Source organism: Galdieria sulphuraria, assembly GCF_000341285.1.
Source record: "Galdieria sulphuraria unplaced genomic scaffold scaf_9, whole genome shotgun sequence".
NCBI lineage: Eukaryota > Rhodophyta > Bangiophyceae > Galdieriales > Galdieriaceae > Galdieria > Galdieria sulphuraria.
The window spans coordinates 223,004-243,790 of record NW_005178466.1 but is presented as its reverse complement, the minus strand read 5'-3'; the positions used below and the strand labels follow the sequence as shown (position 1 = coordinate 243,790).

General features: G+C 39.1%; 13 protein-coding genes across 13 annotated transcripts; 7 read left to right on the top strand and 6 right to left on the bottom strand.

Moving 5' to 3' along the window:
* The first annotated feature begins 377 nt into the window (after nucleotides 1-377).
* Gasu_15580 (translation initiation factor eIF-2B alpha subunit) lies at nucleotides 378-1,702 on the top strand. The gene is made up of 2 exons (XM_005707787.1): nucleotides 378-1,006; nucleotides 1,057-1,702. Exons 1-2 carry the CDS (start codon nucleotides 415-417, stop codon nucleotides 1,431-1,433), a joined length of 969 nt encoding a protein of 322 aa, XP_005707844.1. The 5' UTR covers nucleotides 378-414; the 3' UTR covers nucleotides 1,434-1,702.
* A 5-nt stretch (nucleotides 1,703-1,707) lies between these two features.
* On the top strand, nucleotides 1,708-3,788 carry Gasu_15570 (D-3-phosphoglycerate dehydrogenase). The gene is made up of 7 exons (XM_005707786.1): nucleotides 1,708-2,010; nucleotides 2,053-2,234; nucleotides 2,282-2,813; nucleotides 2,863-3,010; nucleotides 3,063-3,289; nucleotides 3,341-3,502; nucleotides 3,552-3,788. The coding sequence occupies exons 1-7, from the start codon at nucleotides 1,804-1,806 to the stop codon at nucleotides 3,744-3,746; spliced, it is 1,653 nt and encodes a 550-aa protein (XP_005707843.1). The 5' UTR covers nucleotides 1,708-1,803; the 3' UTR covers nucleotides 3,747-3,788.
* Nucleotides 3,789-3,796: 8 nt separating this feature from the next.
* Gasu_15560 (uncharacterized protein) lies at nucleotides 3,797-4,537 on the bottom strand. The gene is made up of 3 exons (XM_005707785.1): nucleotides 4,408-4,537; nucleotides 4,216-4,359; nucleotides 3,797-4,168 (listed from the first exon to the last, which is right to left on the bottom strand). The coding sequence occupies exons 1-3, from the start codon at nucleotides 4,486-4,488 to the stop codon at nucleotides 3,878-3,880; spliced, it is 516 nt and encodes a 171-aa protein (XP_005707842.1). The 5' UTR covers nucleotides 4,489-4,537; the 3' UTR covers nucleotides 3,797-3,877.
* A 6-nt stretch (nucleotides 4,538-4,543) lies between these two features.
* Nucleotides 4,544-8,067, bottom strand: Gasu_15550 (serine/threonine protein kinase). Its single transcript, XM_005707784.1, has one exon. The coding sequence runs from the start codon at nucleotides 8,038-8,040 to the stop codon at nucleotides 5,059-5,061; it is 2,982 nt and encodes a 993-aa protein (XP_005707841.1). The 5' UTR covers nucleotides 8,041-8,067; the 3' UTR covers nucleotides 4,544-5,058.
* A 209-nt stretch (nucleotides 8,068-8,276) lies between these two features.
* Nucleotides 8,277-9,147, bottom strand: Gasu_15540 (ubiquitin-conjugating enzyme). The gene is made up of 3 exons (XM_005707783.1): nucleotides 8,935-9,147; nucleotides 8,722-8,874; nucleotides 8,277-8,675 (listed from the first exon to the last, which is right to left on the bottom strand). Exons 1-3 carry the CDS (start codon nucleotides 9,139-9,141, stop codon nucleotides 8,418-8,420), a joined length of 618 nt encoding a protein of 205 aa, XP_005707840.1. The 5' UTR covers nucleotides 9,142-9,147; the 3' UTR covers nucleotides 8,277-8,417.
* A 10-nt stretch (nucleotides 9,148-9,157) lies between these two features.
* On the top strand, nucleotides 9,158-9,972 carry Gasu_15530 (uncharacterized protein). Its single transcript, XM_005707782.1, has one exon. The coding sequence runs from the start codon at nucleotides 9,173-9,175 to the stop codon at nucleotides 9,791-9,793; it is 621 nt and encodes a 206-aa protein (XP_005707839.1). The 5' UTR covers nucleotides 9,158-9,172; the 3' UTR covers nucleotides 9,794-9,972.
* Nucleotides 9,973-9,977: 5 nt separating this feature from the next.
* Nucleotides 9,978-11,242, top strand: Gasu_15520 (galactosyltransferase family protein). The gene is made up of 2 exons (XM_005707781.1): nucleotides 9,978-10,444; nucleotides 10,497-11,242. The coding sequence occupies exons 1-2, from the start codon at nucleotides 10,045-10,047 to the stop codon at nucleotides 11,195-11,197; spliced, it is 1,101 nt and encodes a 366-aa protein (XP_005707838.1). The 5' UTR covers nucleotides 9,978-10,044; the 3' UTR covers nucleotides 11,198-11,242.
* A 134-nt stretch (nucleotides 11,243-11,376) lies between these two features.
* Gasu_15510 (uncharacterized protein) lies at nucleotides 11,377-11,927 on the bottom strand. Its single transcript, XM_005707780.1, has 2 exons — nucleotides 11,668-11,927; nucleotides 11,377-11,615 (listed from the first exon to the last, which is right to left on the bottom strand). Exons 1-2 carry the CDS (start codon nucleotides 11,781-11,783, stop codon nucleotides 11,528-11,530), a joined length of 204 nt encoding a protein of 67 aa, XP_005707837.1. The 5' UTR covers nucleotides 11,784-11,927; the 3' UTR covers nucleotides 11,377-11,527.
* A 270-nt stretch (nucleotides 11,928-12,197) lies between these two features.
* Gasu_15500 (uncharacterized protein) lies at nucleotides 12,198-13,322 on the top strand. Its single transcript, XM_005707779.1, has 3 exons — nucleotides 12,198-12,917; nucleotides 12,965-13,194; nucleotides 13,240-13,322. The coding sequence occupies exons 1-3, from the start codon at nucleotides 12,290-12,292 to the stop codon at nucleotides 13,288-13,290; spliced, it is 909 nt and encodes a 302-aa protein (XP_005707836.1). The 5' UTR covers nucleotides 12,198-12,289; the 3' UTR covers nucleotides 13,291-13,322.
* A 4-nt stretch (nucleotides 13,323-13,326) lies between these two features.
* Gasu_15490 (prephenate dehydratase) lies at nucleotides 13,327-14,487 on the bottom strand. Its single transcript, XM_005707778.1, has 2 exons — nucleotides 13,559-14,487; nucleotides 13,327-13,497 (listed from the first exon to the last, which is right to left on the bottom strand). The coding sequence occupies exons 1-2, from the start codon at nucleotides 14,437-14,439 to the stop codon at nucleotides 13,449-13,451; spliced, it is 930 nt and encodes a 309-aa protein (XP_005707835.1). The 5' UTR covers nucleotides 14,440-14,487; the 3' UTR covers nucleotides 13,327-13,448.
* Nucleotides 14,488-15,177: 690 nt separating this feature from the next.
* Nucleotides 15,178-18,528, top strand: Gasu_15480 (exodeoxyribonuclease V alpha subunit). The gene is made up of 11 exons (XM_005707777.1): nucleotides 15,178-15,584; nucleotides 15,631-15,867; nucleotides 15,913-15,988; nucleotides 16,036-16,128; nucleotides 16,187-16,310; nucleotides 16,356-16,620; nucleotides 16,665-17,518; nucleotides 17,567-17,882; nucleotides 17,935-18,102; nucleotides 18,153-18,241; nucleotides 18,290-18,528. The coding sequence occupies exons 1-11, from the start codon at nucleotides 15,210-15,212 to the stop codon at nucleotides 18,393-18,395; spliced, it is 2,703 nt and encodes a 900-aa protein (XP_005707834.1). The 5' UTR covers nucleotides 15,178-15,209; the 3' UTR covers nucleotides 18,396-18,528.
* A 19-nt stretch (nucleotides 18,529-18,547) lies between these two features.
* On the top strand, nucleotides 18,548-19,342 carry Gasu_15470 (CCCH-type zinc finger-containing protein). Its single transcript, XM_005707776.1, has 2 exons — nucleotides 18,548-19,197; nucleotides 19,245-19,342. The coding sequence occupies exons 1-2, from the start codon at nucleotides 18,573-18,575 to the stop codon at nucleotides 19,292-19,294; spliced, it is 675 nt and encodes a 224-aa protein (XP_005707833.1). The 5' UTR covers nucleotides 18,548-18,572; the 3' UTR covers nucleotides 19,295-19,342.
* Nucleotides 19,343-19,386: 44 nt separating this feature from the next.
* Gasu_15460 (uncharacterized protein) lies at nucleotides 19,387-20,737 on the bottom strand. The gene is made up of 2 exons (XM_005707775.1): nucleotides 20,708-20,737; nucleotides 19,387-20,660 (listed from the first exon to the last, which is right to left on the bottom strand). Exons 1-2 carry the CDS (start codon nucleotides 20,708-20,710, stop codon nucleotides 19,434-19,436), a joined length of 1,230 nt encoding a protein of 409 aa, XP_005707832.1. The 5' UTR covers nucleotides 20,711-20,737; the 3' UTR covers nucleotides 19,387-19,433.
* Nucleotides 20,738-20,787: the final 50 nt, after the last annotated feature.

Here is a 20,787-nt window from a genome sequence, read left to right as displayed (position 1 = left end):
TCTTTGGAAAATCAGTAGATACACTACGTGGCAATTTCGAGTAGATTCATGTCATTTTAAATATTTCCGGCACCACGTAGCAATGAATTAAGTCTGAGCTTATATGGATTTCTCTGTGAAATGCTGGCATTATCTATTTATGAGATTTTTATAACTGTTTTACGTTTTCACTTTGTGACATCTACTTGGAGATATTTATAATGACCTACTTCGAAACTTTCCAAACTCTTCGAATTCAGAAACTTCGTGGACAATCTCACATCTATTTTCTATGAGTATCAAGAAAAGAATTTTCATTTGAAATAATATGAAGTTCAAGTATGTAAACTCTCAAGTCTTCAATACATTTTTAGAAGGTCTACTGTCTAGCATAGGAAATTCAATCAATTGAGGAAGTTTAGGTTTAACTTAATCATGACGCACGATGCGCTTCAAAACAAACACGAACAGGAAATAACTTTTCAAAACAACGTTATTGAGCTATTCGAACGTCAGTTAGCGGCAGGCTCTGCTTATGCTCCAGCAGCTGCGTCAGTTCTGACAGAAGTAATCAAGTCTTCAGAAGAAGAGACAGTAATGGGTTTGGAGGTGCAGTTGAAACAAGCTACGGACGCAATACTTAAAGTTGCACCGATCACTGCTTTCGTTTCTCTTAAAGCGTCCACTGAGCTTTTCCTTCGTTTTGTAATTCGCACTTCTCTTGAGCTTTCAGACTTTGAAGAATGTAAACGAAGGCTTATTAAGAGGGGTGAGTATTTTAGAGGCCGTACAGAAGCGTCAAGAGACAAGATTGCACAAGTCGGAGAAAGATTTATTCAGGACGGTTCCGTAATATTGACTCATGGAAACTCACGAGTTGTTGCGGCAGTTTTTGAAAGGGCTGCAACGACGAAAAGATTTCGTGTTTACGTCACAGAAAGCCGTCCAGACGGCAGCGGCTACTCCTTTGCAGAACGTCTTCTTTCAGCAGGTATTTCCGTGACTATCATACTCGACTCTTGTGTGGGTAAGTCTGTCTATTATGAAACGAATAAACTTTTATTTTTGTTGGGTAAGGTTTCATTATGGATCAAGTTGACCTAGTTCTAGTAGGAGCAGAAGGAGTAGCCGAAAATGGGGGTATCATAAATAGAATTGGCTCACTGCAGGTTGCTTTAGTTGCAAGATCTTATGACAAACCTGTTTTCGTTGCGGTTGAGTCTTACAAATTTTCACGAATTTATCCGTTGCGACAGCACGACTTGCCACTTCCGGGGAACTATAGAGAACCCTGGTATCCTTTGCTGTCAGAGTTTGACTTGTCAAAAGGCATCCAGTTTGAGAATCCGGCAAGTGATTTCACTCCACCATCCTTGATATCTTTGTTATTCACAGATTTGGGGGTTTTAACGCCTGCAGCTGTGAGTGACGAGTTAATCAGACTGTACCAGTAACCGCACGAATGTCAATATCAACTTTGGACCTTTCAAATATTTCAGCTATGCAGAAGTTGCTTTCGAGTTAGTTTCGTTTCAGACGAGCTTTTTCCAGTTCTGAACGACGTACAAGGTAAATAATTGAAGCGTAGTTTTCCGCTTTCTCAGGACTTTTACGGTTTCCAAAGTTACGAAATAATGTCCCGTTAACTAATATAAATAGAACAGGGAATGACTTGGAACACCATAAACGGTGGAATTCTACAACACCACAATCTCTCTGATTTGTCCGTATCATTCCACGCAATCTCATTTCATTTGTAGAGATGAGGAAATAACACGCTTCAAAACGACACCACCTGAGAACGCGAAAAGTTCTTTAGACAACATGGTAGTGCAGAGAGAAGCAATAAGCGATCAAGTTGCAAGCAGAGACGCATTGGACCGTATACTAGTTACTGAAAAGCTATCAGAAGAAGGTATAAAGATCTTAAGGAAAAGTTTCGAGGTGCACTTGAAGTACGACTTGTCCCCAGAAGAACTTCTACAAACTATAGGAGATTACGAAGCACTCATTGTTCGGTCTGGGACAAAGGTAAGAAACGGTGAAACATAGAGGTTCACTCACACCGTGAAGGTAAATAGAGAATTACTGTCTACCGGTAAGCGGTTAAAAGTAGTTGGACGAGCAGGCGTTGGAGTTGACAACATTGACCTGAAGACAGCAACAGAACGAGGTATTTTGGTTGTCAATGCACCAACGGGAAACTGTGTCGCAGCAGCTGAGCATACCATTGCCCACATTTGTGCACTTTCAAGGTTGGTAGCCTTAAGTTGGTTGCTCGTACTTCGCTCATTTCTCCAAGATATATTGCCCAGGCAGACGCCAGCATGAAGCAAGGAAAGTGGGAGAGAACTACTCTCGTTGGCTCCTCCTTGGAAGGAAAGACTTTAGGAGTTGTTGGTCTTGGACGCATAGGAAGAGAGGTAGCTCGAAGGGCAAGAGGACTTGGAATGAAAATTATAGCTCACGATCCTTATACTTCTGAAGAGACCGCAAGGAGTCTTGGCATAAAGCTTGAAGCCTTGTCTGTCGTCGTATCAAAAGGTGACTTTGTGACTTTGCACGTTCCTCTGATAGATAGTACAAAGAATCTGCTGAATCGTGAACTCATATCCAGGATGAAGCCTGGTGCTCGAGTCTTGAATATTGCTAGAGGAGGTCTGATTGACGAAGAGGCTTTACTCGAAGCGTTGGAAGAAGGAAGAATAGCTGGTGCAGGACTTGACTGCTTCGTTACAGAGCCTCCATCGAAAGTTCCAGATAGCACTTCAAATAGATTGGCGAAGCATCCAAAGGTTTTAGCCACTCCACACCTTGGAGCGTCTACTGTAGAGGTAGTTATGTTCTAGAATCATTTGATTATCAGTTTTATTGTTTCCTTAGGCGCAGTTAGATGTTTCTTTGGAAATTGCAGAAGCTGTTTCTGCTGCGTTGCTTGGGGAACTTGTTCCTACTATGGTAAACGCTCCTGTAGTATCATCTGAGGCTTTATCACATCTCAAACCGAGAGCTTTATTGGCGGAACGTTTAGGTTGTTTTTTTGGTTTCTAGTGGAACTCGTTATTGTTAACGTCATGATATAGGTCGCTTAGCCTATTCTTTTGCAAATGGTAATGTCTCGGGTGAAGTGACCATTCGTTTCTCATCAAGTGGCAATGAAGGCGAAAATCGTCTCATTCGTGCTGGTCTGATAAAAGGACTTATGGAGCCAGGTTGTGACCACGTTATCAATGTAGTGAATGCTGATAACATAAGTAAGGCACATGGCCTGCAGGTCACCGAAGTAAATCGCTTTTCGAATAAGGATGAGGTAACTTTCTTCTTTGTCTTTGTTAATTTAATGTTCCTTTTCGACTTTTAGGACGCAATTATACTTGAGATGAAAGGCTCTCCATCTATCGAAGGACGTGTTGTTGGCGGAAAACCTCACGTGACACGTATCGGAGATTTTGAGTTGGACCTTCTCTTGGAAGGACTTGTGCTTGCCTATTATCAGACCGATATGCCGGGCCAAATTGGAAAAGTGAGTTTGAGGTGTTTTTCGTGTTTGGTTCATGACAGTGTTTGCATAGGTTGGTTCTATACTTGGCCAAGCTAACGTGAATATATCGTTTATGACGCTTGGTAGACATTTGCCATCGAAAAAGGCAATGGTTTTATTGGGTCTAGACAATGAACCGGACACAGCTACCTTGGAAAGAATAAGAGTTCAGTTGGAGCTCGAAAGAAAACCGGTACTTTTGGATTTAGACGGTCATCATGACTGATATAGCATTTTGCCGACTATATATAAAAGGAATTGCTCTTTTAAAAACTTTTTGTTATATTAGAAGTTAATGGTTGTAGCCATAACTTTTATTTCATCCCAAAGAAGAACTAATTTTAAAGCACACAAATATTACTCTTGAAACATGCGTCCAGGGCGACCCCAATATTCCACACACCTTATTTTACTTGAACCAAAGTCGGACGCATTGGAAACAACTCCAACACCCTCCTCGGGTCCACAAGTTGGACGTCCGAGTCTCGGCTTTCTTCTCTCTTCCTCCAAACGACGCAAACTTTCTCTACGTTCGGAAGCCAACTCTCTCTGCAACCGCCCAAAGGCTTCTGATGACTCTGGAGTAACCAGTACTTCCTCACGAAAGCTAGTAGATATGGGACGTTCCCAGGCACCGGTTGTCGCAACCTAAGAAACTGGTTAGTTTTAACTTGGTTCACAAAGTACTCATTCACCTCTCCTGACCACACTTTCTGCAAAGGGTGTGCAAAGTTTCGTTTCTCATAGCTCTCAGTTGGATGGAAAGTTAGTTTCTGAAAATCCGGCTCGTCGAAGGAAGAAATGCTGCTGTAAATGCGAAGGTTTTCAAAGGTTTTTACCTGATTAGAAAGTCAAACAAATGTGATGGATACTAGTGCATAGCATACCTGAGTTTTGTATGCAACTTGTCTTACATTACTGCTCTTCAACTTCCCAACTATGAAACTGGTAGACGATGCAAAGGCCATTTGTTCAAGCTGGAGATGTAAAAAAATCCTCCAAGTTCTATTCAATCTCCGGATTCCATCTCAGTGACCATTCATTCGCCCATTCCTCAAAATCATTGTTTGTTTGTGTTGAAAACTGTCGTTTGTTTTTTCTTTGTCCCTTCAATTCTTTTAAAAAATAATCATTTTATAAGTATGATTATTTTCGATAGTCACTCTATCTTCCCAAATGAATAGCACTGTCAATTGTTACTTGAGCTTGGCAAAAGAAAGTTGACAAAGACAATAAACGTTTTAAAAAGAAAAAAATGTTTGTAAAGCGGAGATTAAATTACAAACTGATTTATTAGTAACTATAAATTTCATCGAAGCTCAAATGGACATCAAGCCTCTTTAGTGTCAATGGACTCCATAACAACAATGATTAAAAATGAAAATGACTTAAGCGGTTCACTTTGATCATTTCTCCTATTGGGCATCTATTATTTAATATTTCATTTTGAGTTCTGTATACAGTTGGAATTCAGTCACATCCTCTTCAATCGCAAATCGTGACATTTGTAGTAGCGAACAAACAGCGCTTGATTTACATCAATCTGTCAAATGCGTCCTGGCAAAACGATCTCGCAATACTTGCATATTCATGGCTTCTAAATTGTCCAAGTCACGAAAAGCAAAGTCTGTCAGTGTTTCAGAAACGAATGAATTCATATATGAAAAACGCTCCTTTGAAATTAATGACTGTAAAACGGCAGAACTTCGACTAGGTCGTTGCGATGCTTCTATCAAACTACCTGTCTGCTCACTTTGATGGAACGAACAAAAGGATTTTGGAGAAACAAAGTAGCTTGTGTCTTCTTCGGAATAACACTGCGGCTTAAAACAAGATTCTCTTTGAAGGATATTTTCCCACTCTATATCAAAGAAAACTGGATGCTCTTTGACCTCTACCGAACCTTTGGCTCCGAGTCGACGAAGAGGATCAGAATCCAACAATTTTTCTATGAAATCTTTCATAACATCAGTTATGGGCAGCTCAGGCCACATCAAACGATGGTTTAAAATATTCGCAAAAATTTTTGAAGGAGTATCGTCGTGAAAAGGAGGATAGCCGACAAGAAGTTCATATCCAACTACTCCCAGGCACCACCAATCCACAGTAAAACTATGCCCGGTACCGAGTAAAATTTCAGGAGCAAGATAATCTGGAGTGCCTATTGGATGTATGGACTTTGGAATATCTGTCGCATCAGAAAAACTCGATCGAACATTTTCTACAACAATATTAACATTTGAAAACGCATTCTGAACTCCTATATCATTGCTTCCTTCTAAAAGACCCAGCCTGGACAAACCAAAGTCTGTGAGCTTCAAGTGACCTTCCTTTGTAATAAGCATATTGTCAGGCTTTAAATCTCTGTGAATAACACCCACACTGTGAAGTTCTTCCAACGCTAAAACTGTTTCGGCAAGATACTGCTTGACTACATGTTCTTCAAGATACCCCACGTTCCGTAAAAGTGAATAAAAATCTCCTCCAGGCACATACTCCATGACTATAAAGAACTTATCGGTCGTTTCAAAAGACCAAAAGAATTTGACGACAAATGATGTATGTACACCAGCTAGAATATCCCGTTCAGCTAAAACTTGGTTCACAAGATTCTTTCGTATCATTTCTGACTTATTAATAGCCTTTAAAGCATAAATATCTCCAGTTTTCTTTTTCTTCACCAGATATACCTTTCCAAAAGCACCTCTCGATATTGGTTTTAGAATATAAAAGTCGTTGATTGAAGGAACGATGCCAGGACTTGACGAGTCTCCAATAGACTTATCGCAGAGACGACAGTTGTTTCCTTCCTCATTGCATTGATTTTCTGCTGCTGAACTCACTGAGCACTTTGAAGATAATTTTTTCAGCAAGTTTACATACATACTTTCATCACTCTTCGCCATTCTTTTTGGGAGTAAGTCCTCACGAGAATCTTCACTACAGGTATCCGTCAAGTTGCTCAGTGTGCATGAGCCGCATTCTGAACTATCTAAAGAACAGTTGTCTTGTACTAAATCCAATTCGGGCTCAACATGTGCTTCCTTGACACTGCGCCTCAAATCGAGAGCTTCCTTCACAGCATTCAAAATTTCTTCAAGCAGACTCCTCATATCATTAGTGAAATTTTCTAGCGACTGCTTTAACGACGCATTCAAGCTCAAACCATGTTCAATTATACAAGAGTCTCTATCTAGCAACACTTTGTCAAAACACGGAAAGAAAAATCGATAAATATTCTTATAGACTTCCAAAATTTCGTTTCCACAAGACTCAAGATGTGTTTCGGATACAACTACAGTTCTTTCCAATTTTGTATATGACGATTCAAGGCCGGTTAAAAGAATACACACCGACGAAAGATACGCTAGAAATTTGAAAAATAACTCTTTTTCACTTTGTGTAAATGAAGAGATGCACTGCTTGACTTTCTCATCAAGAGAACTTAAAAACATTCTTAGTTTCTTATTTAGTTCGTCATACTTCATCCAAAATCTTGCTTCTTTCGCGCAACAAATCGTATGCCGCTCAAAGACATTCAGTGAAAAATAACGTTCACAAATACGGCAGAGTTCAAGTTCCTCAACTGATCTCTTCTCAACCGATGAAGACCTGTTTTCTCTTTCTTCTGACTCCAAAAGTTTTGCACAAGGTTTTTCTTCCAATACGTCTTCTAAAATGGTGACATGTTCCTGAAAATTCAATCTCGAACGGGAAACTGACGCATTATTGAGATATTGTGAGTTTTTAGATATTGAAAAGTCGGAAGCAGATATAGAGTCAGCAGCTAACTCAGCCATGTACTCTTCCACCTCTGAAAGTTCGAATTCCACCTCTTCTACGACTCGTGAAATCTTAGATAATATAAATAAAAGTTTAATAACGGGTGAGATATTAAACTTATTTTGTGACCATTGCAGTTTTGTCGTTTCACGGCGCAAACGTTCCAAGCAAGATATTCGTTCCTTAAAGAAACGTGCTAGAGTTATCAAATCAACAGAAACCATAGGGAAGTTTCTAATCGAAAAGGAAATCTGAATAAGAGTTGAATACACTCGCCTCTCCGTTTCATCCTTTTCTTTAAGTGTGTCTCGAGTTGCCTCACAGATTCGCTCAAACGTGATAAGGTCCAAGTCCACTTGTCTCTTCATAGAGGCTAGTAAATGTCTGTAATCTGACCTTGAGGGGTTACTGCAGTTGAAGAGGCTACTAGAAACAGACGGTAATATCTGACTTGCCGAGCGCGTTAGCCCACAAGCAAATAGGTTACGAGAAGAATTTAGGTGTCCAAACCTTCTAGACGGCATTTCACAAAAAGGAAGCTCACAGCTTTTAATATCTAAGCGAATGTCTTGGTTGCTGCAGCTTCTCTTCATGGAAGAGAACTTACAGTTGTCTGTACATTTTGAAATTTCTTCTTCTTCCTGTGACTCATGGACAGCGAAAGGTTCAAGACTCAAAGAACCCACGTTTTCCAAACTTCTTGACCTCAAAATTCCTAACTGTTCTTTCTCTTCCATTTTCCTCTCGAGGAAAAACAACAAGAACTAAAGCTGACCCAACTTAGAATCCTCGAGAGAATCAAAGAAGGAATTTTCATACGTTTTCTCATATTAAAGGGTTATTTCCTGTCACTCAAATATAGTCGGTGTTCTACATTTCAACAATACTATGAAAGATCGTTATACTTGTATTGTCCACCTTAACAAAATTTCTCAAGAATAATAATTTGAAAGCTCTCAAAAGAAAAAGTTGAGGAGTCACGATTCTCCATAGTATACGCTACAACGGACAATATGGTTGAAACAAAATGAGGCCTGTCTTTGAAACTTAAACGAGATACAAAGAGGAACATACTATCTTTCAAGCTAATAGAGACAAACATTTTATGAAATACTTAACAAAATAGCATAAATAGAATTCCCAACGCTATGAACAAAATGGTTAAGACAACCCTAACAGATAGCCTATGAAACATTTTCATAAAACCGCTACTTCCATATTCATCAATGCTGCTACGATAAGATACCACTTTTTCTTGGTTTTCAAAAGAAGACAAGGAGAAATGGCACTGCCTACAGTGAAAATTCAAAGAGGCCCGGGCTAGACGTCTTTGAACTTCTGGGTCACAGTTCAGTGCTCCAACCCCTTCTGCCTGCTTTAGAGTTAGCAACGTCAAACAAAACTATAATTTCACATACCTTGCAAGGAAACATCGAACAGAGACCCAAGAGCATTGATCGAATACTCCAAGAAGGTTGCCATGTCTCTTCGTGGAAGGAGCTAATACTTAGGCAAATTCGCTGTCCTGTTTCAAAACGTCCGTTGGGCGTCAACATAACTATATCTGGTGGCTTATAAAAATATCCGCTTTTTACATATGTCTTGAAACTTTTCCAAAAGAAGAAACGAACCTTGAGTGGATATTCAGAAGGAAATAATATCTTTCCATGATAAAAACCTCCTTCAAAAGGAGTTCCATCAGGTCCTTTCAAAGTAAAATGCCATTCAAATAGGTCTTCTTCTAAAGGGTATGCTCTGAACCAGCTACCTGGTTCCCATTGTTCCTTTTCAAGTTCCCGATACTCGTTCAGAAGTCGCTTGACACCAACGCCACTCATTCCATTTGACACTCTGAATTGACTTGGAGCGATGAACAATAATGACAAACTCTGTTACCCAGGCAGCTCCGTTGTGGACTTTGATCGTAGTTTGCCGTTATCCACCACGTTTTCTAAAACTTTGGAGCTTCAAACTGCCGTTCAAAACTATAAAGGAATCGAACTGGAGGATTATGTTAGAGAACAAGTTTTGAGGTTCGTGATCCAGTTGAACGTCCTCGCATGTTATCTAGGAGAAGTTTGTTCTTATAGCTCTTGTCCACAGATGACCGCAACCAAAGATGTTTTATATTTATGCGCAGCCCATGAAGTAGCGCAGGAGTGTTGTGCAATTGATTACATTTCTCATTGTTTGGATGGTGCCACAAGCCTATTGACTTCGGAAGACGTCATATCCCATAACAACTCGGGGAAAGTTCAAGAAGTTAACTTGCAGCCTTTTCGTGTTATTATGCGTCGTCTCTATCGTTTGTTTGCGCACGCATATTTCCATCACATAGACACTTTTCAAAGATTTGAACAACAAACAGAATTATTTCACCATTTTTGTTCTTTTGCAACCGCTTTCAACTTGATATCCCCATCGGATATGTTAGTTCCTGTTGACTTTGCTAGTGTAAAAGGAAGTTTATTAGAAGGTGGACAAATTTAGAGATTTTATGAATGTGGAAACTGATGTATTCTTGTGTCATATTTAATTTCAGCACTTTTTCGGAAGTGATACCGAAGATGATTTCTTCTTTAAAGAATTTCGGTGTATTCGATTCTTGTTGTTCAAAGTTTGAAAAAGCAAGAAGCAAATTGAAATCCTATAAATAGCATTTTTCCGTCATGCTTGTATTTCTTTTCAAAACGATTTGAGCAATTCGATTATGATTTTTGGAGTGAGATTTCTGTTTGCACATGTCAAAGAAGGTTAACGGACCATTTGATAAAAGGGGCTATTTTGGCTTTGCTTCAAGAAAATATTTTTCTAGACTTTGTAGGCACAAGCTGTTTATATTTATTTCTGTGCTTTTTAGTTGTTTTTGTTATTTGCGGACATGTCAAATGAGGAAGTGGGATGATGCTGAAAGCAGCGAGAACAAGATATCATATTCATTGCTCTTCGTCGCGTTGATATCTAAATCTTCTGAATATGGCGTGAGAAGTGCTATTCGCAGTTCGTGGCTACAGGGAAAGGGTAGTCAAGTGCAACACAAATTCTTTTTGGGAGGAGAGAACCTTTCCTCGTTGGAACTCGAGGAGTTGAGAAGAGAGAATAGAGAATACCATGATATAGTTGTTCTCAATATGGAAGATAGTAAGTCGTTGCTATTGGAATGTCTCACAATCTCATCTCTTTCTTTTTTAAGCATACTTCAACTTGACGCTGAAAACGATATTGGCCTTCGATTGGATATCCGAAAACGTGAACGCCTCCTTTATTCTCAAATCTGATACAGATGTTTACATCAAGGTGGACAGACTGATAGAGACTTTGAATGAAGCAACAAAACAAAATTTTTATATGGGGACTCTTGTGAAGTTTGGATCCTCGAAACCGCTAAATTTTGATGGCTGGAAAAACCACCGTTGGTATACTGCAATGGAAGAATATCCTTTTCATTTTTGGCCTCCTTATTTGTTTGGGTTCGCGTATGTTGTAACTATGGATCTTGTACATGTTATTGCACAATGCCGTCCACAAAATTTGGCTTGTTCAAGCAATGGAAGCTATCGTTCATGTGCAAGTTCGAATTGTCCATTTCAACTTGTAAAGTTCGAAGATGTCACTGTGGGAGGCATTGTATTTTTTCATTCGAACAAAGATTTACCACATTCTATTCTGAACTGTACTGAGAGTATCTGTCTTATCGCTGGAAGAGAGTTAACCACTGCTGTGGACAACGAAAAGTTCATCAATGAACCTTATTACTACGGAAAACGAAAGTGCACAGAGTCATTTTTAGCAATCCATCGAATAAGACCCGAGAAAATGCTAGCTTATCATTCGAATATATCTGCAAAACAAACCGCAATGATATGCGATGAAGATTTTATCCGTTATTTCTAAAACTTTCTTATGTCATTTCGTAGTCTTGTTAGGTCGGTTATGAAACCATTTGAAGTTGTGTTTGTTTTGGTTTCTAGTACAAAATCTGAATTCAAGTTTCCTCTTCAGCTCAAGAAGGAAGTCTTCCAAAAATTTGCTTCGTGGACTAAAAGAAAACCTGTAACGACGCATGATGAGACTGTGAATCGTACAACAACAGACAAACTTACAAGGTATTGAAGCCTGCAAGAATTACTGAATTTCCTATACCGGAAAGAAAACCCGACCCGAAACCAATTCCACAAACTGTCCCTTTCGAACGTTGAGCCTTGTAAACTTATGCATAACTGTTTACTGACCAATACCAGCTCCAGCTCCAAACGTAATTCCGTGGAAAAGACTGTATCCTAAACCAATACCAAAAAAGGGACCACAACAACTTTTTAAGGATAGTTCAAAAACTCGTACAACCATCAAAAATTCCAACTTACCAACCACAACCAAAACTCCAACCTATTCCTGCTGAAATGTTGACTTTGGGTGGAGTTGGTAAAGAGTAGATAGAGCCACGGACTCGATTGTTGTCGTCGGAAATGCCTTGTACCATAAACTTTCCCTCAAGTTTATTTGATCTACGCCGAAATATGCTGACAGGCTTTTAGATTTTCTTGGTTCGGTTAAGCTGAATGATAACTAGAAGAATGCTTAGCAAGTCAACTCCATTGTTTCAGTTATTTCCAAATCCTCAAATTGTTCAGATAGATATGTTTCCATTTTTTGTCGATTCCTGATATAGTAGATACTTGAGCCTCTGCCAAATTTTATTTTCAGATGCTATTAAAGGATTCGTTTGTCATACTTGTCGATTGTAGACAAATCACTGTCGAAGCCAAAAATAGTACATTGTTTCTTTTCGAGTGACTAATATTTGCATTAGTAACAACCTAACACTTTGAATTCGGCATATCGATTCAATCGTAATATGTATGGCAGACTTTTTAAGAGTTGTTCATCGACTCCTGTTATTTTGTAAAGGTTGATTTGTATTTGATTCGTTGTAGGACAATCAATATTTCATGAAAATGGCCCATAGGAGTAGAATTGGTTCTTGAGATGCCTTCGCTTCAGTGGACTGTACACTATGCAAAGGAAATATTGCTGGACCTGTTTTTATTTTTTGACAATAATGTAGATAGAACGTTGAGGAAGTCAGGTCCTCTATACGTTTTTCTTTGTTCAAGTCTTACTGTTTCAGTTGCGGTCGCATATTTTTGGTTCCTCTTGCCAGTATTGTTACAAAGCCTTGGAAAGCCTTTCGTTTCGTTGCATATTGTTTTATCTATAGTTTTGTTGTTTAATATTCTTTTCAATTATATCATGTGTATGCTTACTCCTCCTGGGGAACCTCCTACGCAGAAATTGATTTCAGGAACAGAATATGCTGGTATTCATCTGCGTTTTTGTAGAAAGTGTGGCTGTATTAAACCACCTAGAGCTCATCACTGCAGTATCTGTCAAAAATGTGTCTTGAGAATGGACCACCATTGTCCTTGGATTAACGGTTGTGTTGGGTTTCGCAACTATAGATACTTCCTCCTGTTCCTCTTTTATTTGTTCCTTGGTGCACTTTATGCAACTGCAACGGTTTCCTATATGCTTTTTGTTCCAGGATTTTTTACTTCTTCATTCTCGAGAGAAGCAAAAGTTGCTGTATATATCTTCATTCTCTGTCTTTCTGTCGGTAAGTTCTCTTTTGACCTGTTCAAACTGTTGCTTTAACAGAAGTAGCTATTTCATTATTTATACTATTAAGTTGGCACCTGTATTTGATTGCAACATCGCAAACCACTATTGAATTCTATGAGAACAGAGAGAAGAAAAGGAATTCTAATATGGCCAGCAGAAGATACATTCATGAGTACGATATTGGTTTTTATCATAACCTTAAGACCATCTTTGGGTCATACCAACATGTATGGGAGTTATTTTTGCCTTCATTTCGTCCGTTGCCCATAGATGTAAGTGTCGTTTCCTTATTTGTTCAATTCTAAAATGGTTGTTAGGGATGCGTTTGGCAAACAGTAGACTCATATTTCGATGTCTCAGTTGTTTAGGCTCGATTGAAAAAAAAGAAGAGGGATATTGTAGCTTGAAAGAAAGATTTCACAAAGATGATTGATTTTTAGTAAGGGCAATAGCGATAACGACAGATTAAAGAGCAAATTGCAAACTTGACTATAAGAAATGAGGCATCGTCGTCGTTACAAACCGCTTAACTTGTCACTGCGCGTCGATAACTTCCAAGAACTCGAATAAAGGGACTGACAATATAACATAAATCAAATTTCAAGCAGCCGTCGTAAATATTTCATTGATACTTACGCTATTTCGCTCAAATGCCGAAGGGCATTTTTGGCTGACTCATCAGCAAGACTGGCTGCAAAGTCGAGATAAAAAAGGTACTTCCATCTTCGAGCGGATTTCAGAGTCTCAGGTACCTTGTCATCACCTAAAGTATACAGATGACGACTTTCCATTTTTGTCAAGTCAATGTCTCGCAAAGCAAATACCGACAAGGCCTTGAATAATGCACCAGCAGTATTTTTCAAAGAGAACGCAATGGAAGTCTTGCTTTGACTGTCTGAAGGTGGCAAATACGCTTGCTTCGAAAGAACCAGAAACCGAGTGTAGTTTTCAGGCTCGTCTTCGATATCTGCTGCCAAGATATTGAGTGCATATAGCTCGGCTGCACGTTCACTAGCAACTGCTGCAGCATCCCTAAGATTCTTTTCCCGTAAAATTTTGGCACTGCCAGCAGTGTCGTATGTAACTTCACGGATAAAATTATGCTCTTCTAAATATCTATTACACTGTGCCAGTGCCATCGGATGACTAAGAACACGTTTTACATCTTGAAGTTCGACTCCTTCTAGACCTATCAAACAATGACGAATACGCAAATCAATCTCACCAACAATGTTTAGTTTCTCATGTTGCAACAACAAGTCATAATTTTTATGAATGGTTCCTGCCAAAGAATTTTCTATTGGAATCACAGCTCTATCTGCGTAGCCATTTTCAACCGCATCAAAAGCACTTTCAAAAGACGCACAAGGAAGCAAGGCGACGTTTCTTCCGAAAAATTCCAGTGCTGCACTTTCAGAGTATGAACCTGGTTCTCCTTGGTAAGAAACTTTCAGCATAAGGTTACCAGACCAAGAAGGTGGCGAGCAGCCATCAGCGTTCACAACCCACTCTTCCATGAAGAATAAATATGATTCATTGACAATTTCGTTTCTCAGTCTTCTGAATCGTAGAGTCCGAATCAACCACTACTAAATACTTTTTCGAAGTAAAGAAAAGTTATAAACTCTTGAGAAATTCTAACAAAATCACACTTCAGTGATACAACAGCGTAGAAAGCAAAGTTTTGTTATCTATTGCGAGTATTAATAGGACATGACATACATGAATAATTTCCGAATGGAAAATATTATCTCCTTTGTCTTCTATAACCTGAATAGAATTTCTTCAATGATACAATAATATACATTTCCACATTTTTATCTCGTCACTTCAAATTTTTCCATTGTTAAACATCATCAAAAGCCAGCGTCACAGAGAAAGATTTCACAAGAGAGATAAGAATTCTTACCTTGGATACAAAAACATTCAAAGATCATCTTTTCAGTGAGAAACTCATTGAAACGACCATAAGAATTCTGAGGTCGATTCCGAGGATTCAAGAGCTGTCCAGTAATCCAATTGTTTTAATGGCTTATCACTTTTGAAAAGATTGAGGAGGGTTTCATGTTGAACTATGATATTATTTGTCTATCCGGGGACAACAAGTTCCTTGCTTTTGACTAGTTGCCGTAACCAATACAGTTACAATATGTCCAGTGGAAGACTCAAGGTTTTGTCTTCCTTTGCTTCTCGTCAAGGTTTACTGTTGAAGAAGTTTACCTTCTCGGTCTGGCTTCCTGTGACACTTATCAGTTCCTTTCATTGCGGTAAATTGACGGATACTTTGATGAGATCAAATAACTACAAAAGTTTTCACTCAAAGAGCAAGAAGGAATCAGTCAACTTGAAAGGAAGCAGTATTGAAGGAACTGTGCAGCAAGTATTATTCGAATCAAGAGAAACTCAATATTCAGTTCTTGAAGTGCTTGTACATCGAAGTTCCTGCAAGGAGCTTGAAGGAGAAACAATTCAGGTTGTAGGCCGTTTGGGTGCTCAAGCACGTCAGAACTTAATATCAGTCGAGGGAAACCTTACTGAATCGGAAAGATACGGGAGGCAGTTCAGAGTAAAAGAAAAAAGACTAAGGAAGAAAGGACTTACTGACCGATTAAAAGATAGCGATTTGCGAGGATATTGCGGAAAAGATACCGAAACTATAGAGGTACAGACACGAGAAGTTATTATTTGCGAGTGACTTGTGTGAGTAGATAAGGGTGGAAAGAATACTCTTTACTTCAGGAAATTCTTCACAATACGCAGTTATGCAGTGTGTCACGACAGAGTCCTTGGAAGACGTCTTCACAGTGGTTAGTTACTTTGGCCCTCTGACTCCAGGTTCCTCGGTTTCTATATGTGGAAAATGGGTCCATCATGACAAGTATGGTCTGCAGTTCCACGCAAAGAGCTGTCTGGAAGAACAGAATTTGCAATCTTTGAAGACAGAGGTGAGTGATCGATTTCTAGTCGGTCACTATTTGAATTGATATTAGCTGAAGAAAGACGAGTGGTTATTGGAGACCATTCAAAGCTATTTGTCTTCTCACACTGTCCCAGGAATAGGTCCAGGTATTGCATGTTGTTCCTTAATTCAACTTTCCTAGTTATTTTGATAGTTTTGGCCAAAAGACTTTGCAGTTATTTTGGAACGCGCATCGAAGACGTTTTGGAACAAGGAGATATGGAAAATTTGCTGCAAGTTCGAGGTTGTAAGTTTGTAGATAGTTATTGTATTCAATTTTATGTTAACTTAGACATTCCATACAGTGAGGCAAAAAAGTGCACGTGCTTTGATAGATCATTTTCAGGAGAAAGGTATCTTGAGAAGAGCTACTTTAGGTCTTATGAAATTGGGATTTCCCTTGTCGTTGGTATCTCGAATATTATCGAGGTAATGTTTTGTATCTTGCTATGATGATCTCACGAATAAGTTTAGCTATGGAATTCAACGTTCTTTGTTTCTTGTCGAAAACGACCCATATGTATTTGTTGAGGATTTAAAAGGCGTCGGTTTTAAAAAGATTGACCGGATAGCTCGCTCAATGAGTCCAAAATTTGCTGTCAGTCGTTATCGTGCAGCTATCAAACTTGCCTTGCGTGCTGCAGTGAAGGAAGGTCATTGCTTTCTTTATTTAAGTGAATGTGATAGTATCTCGAAACAATATGAAACGGAGCTTTCTCTGTCTTACCAAGTAAAAAAGGTTTGATTCCACCTTATCTTGTTTACTTTGCTGAACAACTGTAGCTTATTACCGATGACTTTGAAGATGCACAATTCGATAAGAGTTTATTTGTGGAAGCTCTGGAAGCGCTTGAGACGAGCAATGCTATCGTTTTACATTCTACGTCTCATGAGACTTGCGTATATTTGAAGAAAATGTACGATTACGAGTTTCAGTTAGGGGCGCTACTGAAAAGATATCGAGCTGGTTCCGGTCATTCTCTACCCGATTCTCTTCATTTGGCTCAAGAAGGTATGTCGTTAGAACAAGTGGCAGCAGTAAAGGAAGCAGTATTTTCAGATACGAGGTTGTGTATTATAACTGGTGGTCCTGGCTCGGGAAAGACATATACTGCTCGTCGTATCGTTGAGTTATGGAAAACTAAATATGGTTCGAATAATATTGCACTTACTGCACCCACCGGAAGAGCTGCTGCGAGACTTGCAGAATGTACAGGTTTAACCGCACAAACAATTCATCGTCTGTTGGAATATCAACCTAGAGGGGAACGTGGAGGCGTTTTCAAAAGAAACAAACGAAGACCTTTAGATGTTGATGCAGTATTAGTTGATGAATTCAGCATGGTTGATATCGAAATGGCATTTTCTTTATTGAATGCATTGAAACCTGATACCAAACTAGTTTTGATTGGAGATATGTTTCAGTTGGCTAGTGTAGGGCCTGGTCAGGTACTGAAAGACATTTGTATGTCTAATCAGTTTTGTATTATACACCTTACTAGCAACTTTCGTCAACAGAAGCAACGAAGCTCACTTATAGAAACAGCATCACAAATACGATTAGGTACAGTTCCCTATTTGACAACATTCTCTGCTTCTCATATCTGGGACATGTACCAATCAAATTCACTTTCAACGTAAGTTATCTTTTTGGATATCTGGTAAGCGTTTTAAAAGTGTAACAGTTTCTTTTCACAATTGCAAACAGACCTGATTATGATTGAAGAAAAAGATCCCTCAGGAGCAGTGGCATTGTTACATCCGTTATTGGATAAAGATGTTTGGACTCAGAATAATGTCTCTCCCTATCATGATATACAAATTATATCTCCAGGAACCAAAGGCTCTGTCGGAACCATTCAATTGAACCTCAGTTTGAAACAACAACTAAATCCTCCGGATCTTAATCATGAAGGACACAGCTTTGTTGTTGGGAACACTTCACTTACTCTACATTTGGGAGATAAAGTATTTCAAAAAGTGAATGACTATAACCGAGACGTATGTCGTTACGTTTACTATCTTTTCTTATATCAAATTCTTTATTCTTCAGGTCTTTAATGGCGATATCGGCGTTGTTGAAGGATTTGAGAAGAAATACTCACGTACATCACAAGTTGTTGTTCATGTCCGATTTATGGATCGCATTGTTTCCTATTCGTCAGAAGATGTTGTTTTCAATTTATCGCATGCTTACGCGTTGACCGTACACAAATCTCAGGTATTGATAATTGTTGTTTTAGGTCGCTTTTGATCTGAGTTCTTCTGAAGGGTTCCGAATTTCCTGTTGTTTTTGTTGTTTTGTTTCCTATGCACTACACACTATTTAATCGAAGTTTATTGTATACTGCAGTTACCAGGTAAGAACAAAGTTGATTCTTTTTAATTTTCTCAACCTCAGTAAATAGAGCCAAAAAACTTTGTGTCGTCATTGGAACGAAGAGGACACTAGCTATCTGTGTAAAGCAATCAAAGGAGTCACAAAGAAATAGCATGTTGCCCCATTTCTTTTAAGGTATCAACTCATCAAGGCATCGTAGTCGTAGAATTTTCATGGAAGCGTTCGTAAAGTTATACTTATAGCACTTAGACACTAATGAATTGCATGAAGGAAACCCTAAATTCCAGTAAAGAAGAACGGTTTTACCTCAAATCGATTCTTCTTCTTTGATTACTTTTGGCAAAGTGCTTATGGCGACGAAGACATCTTTTGATCCGGCTCCTATTGGAAACCAGATCTTTGCCTTTGAAAGAATAAACAATTTTGATAAACAGATTGAAGAAGACTTCAACTCTCCTGGGACTAGTACTGACCTTTGTCCTTTGTTTTTTTCAAAAAGTGGGTGCAAAAAGGGTTCTTGGTGTCAATATCGCCATGCGAGAAACGATCGACTTATAGTTTGCAAACATTGGTTGAGAGGACTGTGTAAGAAAGCTGAATATTGTGAATATTTACATGAATATGACATGTCTAAAATGCCTGAGTGCTACTTTTTTTCAAAGTTTGGTGAGTGTAGTAATACAGAGTGTTTGTACAGACACGTCGACCCCGAATCTAGAAGAAACGAATGTCCATACTATGCTCGTGGTTTTTGCCGACACGGTGCGAAGTGCAGATATCGTCATATCAAGAAAGTGGCTTGTCCGGCTTATCTTCGAGGCTTCTGCAAAGATGGCCCAAATTGCAAGTTTGGTCACGCCAAGTTTGAGATTCCCAGGTTAGACGAAGAAGATGCAGATCCCTATGGTTTTGGAAGACCTAGAGGAAAGGGACCTGTTCCTTTTTTCAACTTAGACTCACAAAAGTGGTCGACTGGTGGGAGCGGAAACGATCCCCTTCTGAACCAAGGCAAAGTTTCACAGGATGCAAGAAGAATACACCAATCAGAAGAAGAGGACAACAAAAAGGCTAGACCTTCTGGTCAAATTATTTGTCACTTGTGCGGTACTCCAGGACATATCAAACCTCGCTGTCCTCTTCGTAATATGCTGCAAAGGAAGTAGAAGAATAGAGGCTGCCTATGGCGTGATATATAGATAGATGATTAGACTTCAAATTTTATTTGCAATGGAATCTTCTTGCTCTGTGCTATTATCATTGACAACGTATATTTGACTGTTTCCTTCGAATTGAAGGCTTGTGTTGTTACAAATCGCAGATATTTCTCCTGCATCATATGCACCTTCACAAGGAAAAATAGCATCAAGCTGTATCTTTCTTTGACTTGCTGGAGGAATGGACAATAAATTAGCAGTAACATGACCTCGCCATCTTCTTCCTCGACTTGCTTCAGCGATCGACGCTGGCAGTGCTCTTACATATATGTCAACAGCAACATCTCGAAGCAGATTGTTAAAAACTGCAGAAACAGGAACAACAACAGGCTGCATACATGCTTTGAAGTTATAATTGACCTTGGATGGAAACTCCAAATAACAGCGAATCATTGAATCTTCTCTGTTATTATCTGGGGCGCTATGTTGCTTGCTAGTTGTAGTTGCCAGATCATGCTCGGTTTGAGACAAACATCGTCTCAGCGACAAACTGTTGTCCAACAGAATTCCTTTAGTGCCGTCCATTGTCTTCCAGTGAAGCCAAATAATTATATGGTCGCTAGGTAACGCATGACTGTATTCTTCAGCAAAAAACGTTTCCAAAGGCTTGTGATAATTTTCCTGATAAGTAACTTGCGATTCCAAATCAATAACACTATAGTTGCCCTCTCGAGCTGCAGCTTTTTTCACGTAGAAAAAAACAGTTGCTGTTTCATTTGGTTTCAGAAAGATGGGTTGTAATTTATCGTACTTTGGTGACATCTTTTGCAATGCAAAGACACGATAATCTCCTCTAGAAAGAATTCCTATCTGAAGTACTTGAAAATGCTCTTCATTAGAGGGATCCGCATGTTCTATTTCCACACCAATCATATAAGCGTCATGGTGATGTCTGGAAACACGAAGAAAGCGAGGATAGTGTAGTAAAGAGGGCAAAATATGGACATTCCAAGGACAGCGACATATTCTCCAACGATGAGTTGCCCTATCCGTACCCACTTGAATGCAAAATGCTAAGTGATAGACCTTTGGTATTCCAGCTTTAGGCACCGTCGCCAATTCAGCTGCTCTCAAATAGCATTTAATCCTTGTACTTTGTCCACAATTTAAATGAATCGGCAAGTGCCCGGCATTGACTGAAGTGATTCTTTCCCTGTTTGTGGAGTCAAAATCGAGAAAGAACCAGCTAAACGACTCTGCTTCATAAAATATATTTTCTAAAGGCTTTCGCCCACAATTAACCAATTCAATTTCCCCCTCGACAGTCTGACCATGATATAAAGAAATTGGAACGTCAACAAACCTGCAAGTCAGACTCGGTGATGTGGAAACACAATCAACTCCAAAGCAT